At 43.1% G+C, this 7,500-nt stretch overlaps 1 protein-coding gene across 1 annotated transcript in view; it reads right to left on the bottom strand.

Moving 5' to 3' along the window:
* The window catches only part of LOC101851865, a 27,530-nt gene that overhangs the window by 4,284 nt on the left and 15,746 nt on the right, over positions 1–7,500 (bottom strand). The window contains exons 2-3 of the mRNA XM_005098065.3: positions 4,324–4,477; positions 1–1,358 (exon numbers count right to left, since the gene is read on the bottom strand). The exon at positions 1–1,358 is cut by the window's left edge and continues 308 nt beyond it. Of these exons, the coding sequence (XP_005098122.1) occupies positions 1–1,358; positions 4,324–4,468 (1,503 nt within the window). The 5' untranslated portion in view covers positions 4,469–4,477. The remainder of the gene's footprint in view (positions 1,359–4,323; positions 4,478–7,500) is intronic.

The following is a 7,500-nucleotide window of genomic DNA, read 5'->3' as shown; positions in this document are numbered from 1 at the left end:
AGCCATTTCACTAGGAGCGAGTGTGCCATGTCGAGATAAAACAACATCGTCTTCAGCTATATGTGGAGACTGTCGCACTGTTGGTGGGGGGAATGTGTGGGACTTTGAGGATGGAGTCTCAGGGCAATTACTATTCATGAGATCAGGGGTTCCTGGATTATCTGATCTCTGACTACCGGATCGGTTCCGTGTCCCCAAAAATTTAGGTCTTCGTGAGGGTATGACTGTATCATAGCCACGTGGGTTTTGTAGAGATCTGCGACTCGCCTTTGGTATTTTGACCGGAAATTGTTCATTAGGGTGAACGCTCATGTCGTAGGGCTCTTCGTCCCTCATAGCCTGCGGTGTGAAACCACCATCTTCACGCGGGAAAGGAGAGGCTGTGAAAGGGCAGTCGTCTACGTCTCTCTTCTCTGAGGGTGAGGCACAGCGTATGTCTGCCGAGTTCTCTAGATTATCAAAGGATCTTCCTCCTAGCCTGTCTCTGTTCATGATGAAATCATTGTCTACGCATTCGCTCCCGTCCCCTTCCGAAGGGATGGGTCCATGAGGGGTGTCGTCACAGCAAGCAATACCATTAGGTATTCGCTTATCTCCATCGCATTGGGCTCTTCCGCCCCCCTCTCCACAGCCAACACCCCGAAACTGCACTCGTTTTTGAGACTTTGTAGAAGAGCGGGAGTTACTTCCTGTAGGCGAGTCCAGCCCCCTACCATCAGTGACAGGCAGCATGCACGAACTGCTGGACTTGAGAATGCCCTTCACTGGGGCAGGACTGGAGGAACCAGATGAGCCCACTGCACTCCTCGCCAGGGCCAGAATACTCTTTATTCTTTCCACAAACGTTTCGTCGTATTCCGAATCTTCGCTTTGCCCTCGTGAAGATTTATCCCGTGTATGTTTTTGTTTATGGTCCGGCTGTGTACGTCCTTCTCCAGAATGCCTCAAATCATTGCACTTCACTTTCTCTTCAGGATTCCTTGACTTTTTCCTCTGATGTTCGGGTCTTGGCCACTCTGGCTGGTTGAGGTAGCAATGAGCACTGCGGTCTGGAGCGTTTATGACCACACGTCCCTCGCCGCGTTTTGAGGCTCGCATCCTGCATGGCGGGGGAAGTACAGTGGGTGCAGCCACGCCTCGTACCAGCAGAAGATTACAGAGGGAAGAGGCAGAACGGACAGTGCCGTCTGCTCTGTTGCCAGGCCACGATGAGGGGGGAAGTGGTGTGTAGCCGTTGGGCTCTCTGGCAAACAGGACGAAGGCAGGGGGAGGCTTTTGGCGGGAAGCAAAGGGGTTCTTTTTGCTCGTTTTAGTCAGAATCGATCGGTTTCGAGATTTGGATCCTTCCATTTTCATATCTGAAAAAAGTATTATCAGAAATTTAGTCTAAGCATTTTGAAAGCTCAATTGAGAGTCCTTTGCGAAGTGGAAAAGTACATAATAAACAAAGGTGAATGATAGAGACAAAAATCGAATTCTTACATTTTCAAACACGATTCTTTTTTCATAATATAATAATAATAATGGATTGCATTTATATAGCGCATATCCACTTATGCAATGCTCTATGCGCTTAACATGATACATATTATGGATTTACAAATCAATTTTAAAGGTACATAGTGTTACATACTCGTGCAAACACATATTCACTCACGCACGCACCACACACACATACATACACACATACACACATACGTACATATTATGCACATACGCACATACAAACTCACAACGATCTACAGCTTGGATGGATTCTGTATAATCGAAATATGATGAAAATAGAAATGCTTTTAGTTTCTTCTTAAAAATTTCTAGAATTTCTGCTTCTCTGATAGTTTTTGGAAGCCTATTCCAAACAAGTGGGGCAAAATATGAAAAAGAGTGTTGGCCATATGATTTGTAATTTATTTTAAGCTTAACAAGGGTTGTTTTGTCACTTGATGATCTGAGCGTTCTAGGAGGCACATAGGGTGTTAAAAGCTGTTTTAGATAGTCCGGTGATAAATCATTTAAGCACTTGTAGCAAATTAAACAGATTTTATATATGATACGCTCTTTCACTGGGAGCCAGTGTAATGCTTTTAAAATAGGAGTCACATGATCATGCTTTAGTTTTTTTTGTAATTATTTTAGCAGCAATATTTTGTACTCTTTGTAGTTGTTGTAACTGTTCATCAGGTACACCAGCCAGTAAGGAATTGCAATAATCAATCCTTGACAATATCAGACAAACTCGTTCATTGCCTGCCTGCTCCTGAGTAAATGATTCCAAATGAAGTTATTGTGCTTTGGTTATTTCACAAATGTTATAATTCTAAAACAAAGTTAAGGATTAAGCTAACAGTATTGCTAATAGCAAGTCATTAAAATCACCCTTATTTTAAAGTGCAACCAGCAATCTGATAAATTTGTGCTGCAATGGGAGTGTGAAAGTGTGTGGTCAATGGTCAACCCACGTCATCGTGTATAGTACGGAGGTCAGCTTTTGATCGAGCGTTGAGCACTTCCCTATTACTATTCATCATCATCATTTCCTTTCTCACCCTGGGTCAGGATATAGGCCACGAACAAACACTGTCCACTTTTCCCTATCCTGGGCTAGTCGCTTGAAGTCACTCCATTTCTTCCCACTTTTCTGTACATCCATTTCTGTGACTGCTCTCCAGGTCCCCCGTTGTCTTCTTCTTGATATTTTACCCTGTGGATTCCAATCTAACACTTTCCTTGTTATGCAGCTATCCATCGCAAACGCCTTTTTCCCACATCATCTCTTACTGGGCTCTGTCTCGTTCTTCTTAATACTTCCTCGTGGGTGATCCTGTTTGTCCATTTGATCCTCAGTAGCTTCCCCAGACACTTATTTAAGAAAACCTGGATCTTCTTTATTCACGTCTGAGATGCGTTCCACCTTTCACATCCATATAACAAGACTGACTGTCACATTTCAGTTGAAAATTCTTAGCTTTGTCCGTAGTGGAATATCCCTGGTCCTCCAAATTTTAATCCTATTCAAAGAAATAAATGCAGTCTGTGCCTCTTTCCAATGCGGGACTTTATTTCAACCCTTGTTCCTCCCTCTCTGTCAATTATACTCCCAAGATAGCAGAAGGATTCGACGTCTTCTAATGCATTTCCCTCTACTGTGACCTGCTCCTTTCGTAGTGCATCTATCCTTAGGACTTTTGACTTTCCGGGGTGGATCCTCAATCCAACACACGCTGATAGGCTGTTTAAAATTGTTGTTTTTGCTTGCATCTGTTCCTGAGTGTGTGGCAGAAGCGCCGAGTCATCTGCAAAGTCCAGATCGTCCAACTGTGTCCATTGGGTCTATTGAGTCCTCTAGTGGTTTCCTTCATCAGCCAGTCGAATGCCAAGATAAAGAGGAAAGGTGATAGTTAACATCCCTGTCTCACACCGGTCTTGATGTCAAAGCTGTTGTGAGCTGGCCATCATGTATAACCCTGCAACTTGTCCCTTCGTACGCGCTCTCGATGAGGTTAACCAACTTCTGTGGGATTCCGTGATGTCAAAGTATCTTGCATTAGTATTGCTCAGTCTATGCTGTCAAAGGCCTTCTCATAGTCAAGGAAGTTGACGATCAACTGGGAGTTCCACTATGATCCTCAGTGTAGCAATCTGGTTTGTGGTTGACTGGTTTTTCCGAAAACCAACCTGTTCATCCCGAAGTTTTGGATCCGTTGCAGACTTGACTCTCTCCAGAATGATTTTGTTGAAGACCTTACCTGGTATTGAGAGAAGAGTGATTCCGCGGTAGTTGCTGCAGTTGCTGAGATCCCCCTTGTTAGGAAGTTTTACAAGGTGTCCTTCTTTCCAATCCTGTGGGAACTAGCTCTCATTCCAGATCCTGGTAAACAATGGGAGAAGGAGGTCTGCCACACAGAACACCTATAGTATTAGTCTTCTGTGGTCTGCCGTCACATTGGCATCTGCTTTTAGGGCTTTGGATGTGAATCTGATTAGGACCGGCCGCTTTACCGTTGTTCAGCTTCTTAATGGCACCCAGAATCTAATGTTTCGATATAGCATCACAGCAGATTGGTTACTCATTTCTTGATGGCAGGATGTTTGGCGGGTTACTTACACACACACACACACACACACACACACACACACACACACACACACACACACACACACACACACACACACACACACACACACACACACACACACACACACACACTAGATACACATACACACACGCGCGAACATACACAGACACACTCGGTACACACACACATACACACACACACACACACACACACACACACACACACACACACACACACACACACACACCGTGGTCGTCAATTTTGGGCGGTCGGAGACTCCAGGCCCTTCCCTGTTCGCAGGCGACGAGATCCGAGAGCAGCGGCTTGCTGTGAAGCACAGAAGGCTTGACCACACCAGTAGTGAACATGTCACCGCGGTCAGCCAGGAACATCGCAGCGTCCTGCTCGACAAGAGGAGAGAAAGTCGTTGAACACGCCTGAGCAACCCTAGCCTGCGCTTGCAGAATTGATTTTAGAAACCCCGACTTTTTTCTCATACATCAATGTTTTTTCAACTTCAAAGCCACGTGTAGTTTGCTGGTCTCTATTCAAAACGCTCTTGCCCCAGCTCTAAGTGTATACAGAAATGACGGAGCAGTGGTAGGTAAACCCAGATCTACATTAATTAAACCGCAGGGGGCCGTGATTCACGCCACTTTCAGGAAAGTTGACTCAGTCACAGAGTACACATCGCACTCTGAGGACGCACTAGTCTCAAACTCACTTGGCTTTTTGCCAGTAGTTTTTGATTTACTGAGATTAAGATCAGTTTTTTTACTACATCTAAAAAATGAAACTCAATTCGCTTCGCAAAAGTGCCTCGTTGTGTGGCATGGGGTGGCTTTAAAAAAGTTCGCCTGAAATAGAACTGACACAATTATCATTCTTCTCGGTGACTCGTCAAGTAAACGTGTAGTGTATTTGCCCCCCCCCCCCCTTTTTCAAAGTTTTCCCGTTCAAAAAATTTTTTAAATTAAGAATAGAAAAACGTCTGAAGTATCGTAAATTAGAATCGTATGTCAGGCAAAGCAAATACCTAGCAACCCTTAAAATAATTATTATGATATAACTATAAAAGCGGTAACCGTGGCGAATGTTTCATCTACCAGATAGGTTACAGTAGAAAAACACTCCAAACACAGATCCAAAAATAATACAATGAAGTTACATGTACTTTTCCTGACCCTGCAAGAAAGAAATGCTTTCCAAAGAGAACGATGTGATGTTAAAGCGTGAATAAGAGGTTTCAAGAATCTGTTTTGTATGAGCTACGTGCATCTATTCTGTTTTCTCTGTTCGTGAACGTGTAGTAATTCACCGCACGACGAGGCTTCACAGTTAAGTAGGCCTATGCGGGAAAAGTGGTTAAGTAAATATTACAATCAGTGGACATCAAGTATGAAAACTTTTCGTCCCAAAATGACAGAGCTGTAATTGATAACATAAGAATGAAGTAAGAGCATGATTTGTGTGTCTGAGTCTGAAGACAGAGAAAAGGTAAAAGGCAAAAAGCGTTCCATATTATACCTGTAATTATATAATTAATGTGACGCTGAACTGATGGGAGAAAAAAGTTCTCTTTGGGCCAGGTGCACGAGAGAACGTTTCAATACACGGGAAATAGAAAGAACTATCAGAGGTGGAGTCACAACAGTTCTCTCCAGCCTCTCTCGCACGCCTTTTGTTTGAGTACAATATGGACCAAGATCGGTTCAACATGAAGAGTTCTGGGATGATCACCGAAGTTTCAACACCTCACTTTACAAACACGCGCCTGAAGGATGCGACTTATGTTCTGAGTGGCAAAACTGAGACCTTTTGCCTCGTTTGCTTGGCTCGGATTAAGCAAAAGAGAAAGGAATCCTATAGGATTTGAAGACTTAAGATTGCAACATTAGAGATTTGTTTAATACAAATATAGATTTAAAAAATACCAGCCGTTAGACGTTTTCGTGTCCGCTGTCATAAATCTGGCACAAAGTTCACCCTCTGAAAAAAATGGTGACAGGTGACGAGTGACACCATTAAAGACCTGCTTAATACATATTTCACCCAACAGAATGCTCCTCAAGAAGGTTAGTGTTCCATGAGGATAGATCTAGGTAGTGGACCAATATTATTACATTTGTGTGTTGTGTTCCTCAAGAGGAGGCCGAGAGGAGTGCAAGCAATCAAAAACACCAAAACTCTGGACACCAGTTGACTGACTCCTACATTGTGACAATATTCCCTTTTATACCGCCTTCTGCGTGCATTTATAGTCTGCCCATAACAACAAAACAAGGTTCTCTCATCATGCCTGACCATCCTCCCTCCCCCCTCCCCCCAAAAAATCCCCCTTTTTTCCCCTCTGTATGCTTTGGTCTCACCCCCCCCAAACCCCCCCCCCCAAAAAAAAAAAAAAAACTTCAGCGGCAGTTTTGATGGCAATGAAAACACAAAGAAGCTCTGCAGATGGTGCAACACCCAACAACGAGAGAAAGCATTATGAAAGAGTTTCACGCATGTTCAAGATCACTTCCCCACTAATACCAGTCTATGCTTAGAAAGTGAAACTGGCGACGGAACTTTGTTGAAATCAGAAGAGGTTTTGATTAACTAACCATTTATCCCCAAAAAGTTATTGCACCTCGTGGTCTACGGACAATCAGGCTGGATAGTGCATTAAAACGTAAAATCTTAAAATGTGTGGTAGATTTTTCAACATGTAAACGAAAGCAAGAGGCACTCAAATCATGCCCAAAGACTTCTCCAAAATGAACTCTAAAACAGCTCCAGGCTTTAAATTTTCTGTTATTTTTACTGTTAACGGTTTATTGAAAGCTCGAGACTTCATAAGCAAGCAATTTGTTCTTTCTTCATTCTTTTGACTGCGGTCGGGGTCATGCCCCCTGCTGTGAAAATAGTACACGGATATTTGGTTTATACTTGCAGGTATAACAAGTCTTCACAGAAATCAGCAGCATCGGAATCTCAAAAATGCTTGGCACATTCTCTTATCCACCACGACATGAGACAGACATAGCAAGGGTTCAGCAGTTCAAAAAGTATAAAGAAACTTAATCTGACAAGGTCTTGTACTCTATTATTCTATTAAGCATCCTGCCTTTGGATGAGTTTACCAAAGACATTTTTTGAAACAAGAGGTAATAAAAACATACTTAATGCTTAGGTAGACTGGGCATGCTTATCTTCCGCATCATCAACTTATTCCGGTACGGTCTCAATGCAATCATTTCCTGTAAATCAAATCTCCACAGTCAGGGATGTAGCAACAATGCTGGAGAAAAAAAATCGGAGCGGATTAGTGAAAGTAACAAAAAGTTAAGTTTGTGAAAGAGAGGGAAAATGCAATTCAAATGGGATTTTTTTTTTTTTTTTTTTTTTTTGGGGGGGGGGGGGGGGGGTCGAGGAAGGAGAAAAG

Source organism: Aplysia californica, unplaced genomic scaffold, assembly GCF_000002075.1.
Source record: "Aplysia californica isolate F4 #8 unplaced genomic scaffold, AplCal3.0 scaffold00171, whole genome shotgun sequence".
Taxonomy (NCBI): domain Eukaryota; kingdom Metazoa; phylum Mollusca; class Gastropoda; order Aplysiida; family Aplysiidae; genus Aplysia; species Aplysia californica.
The sequence above is the reverse complement of the archived record's forward strand: the minus strand, read 5'-3'. Positions and strand labels throughout refer to the sequence as shown.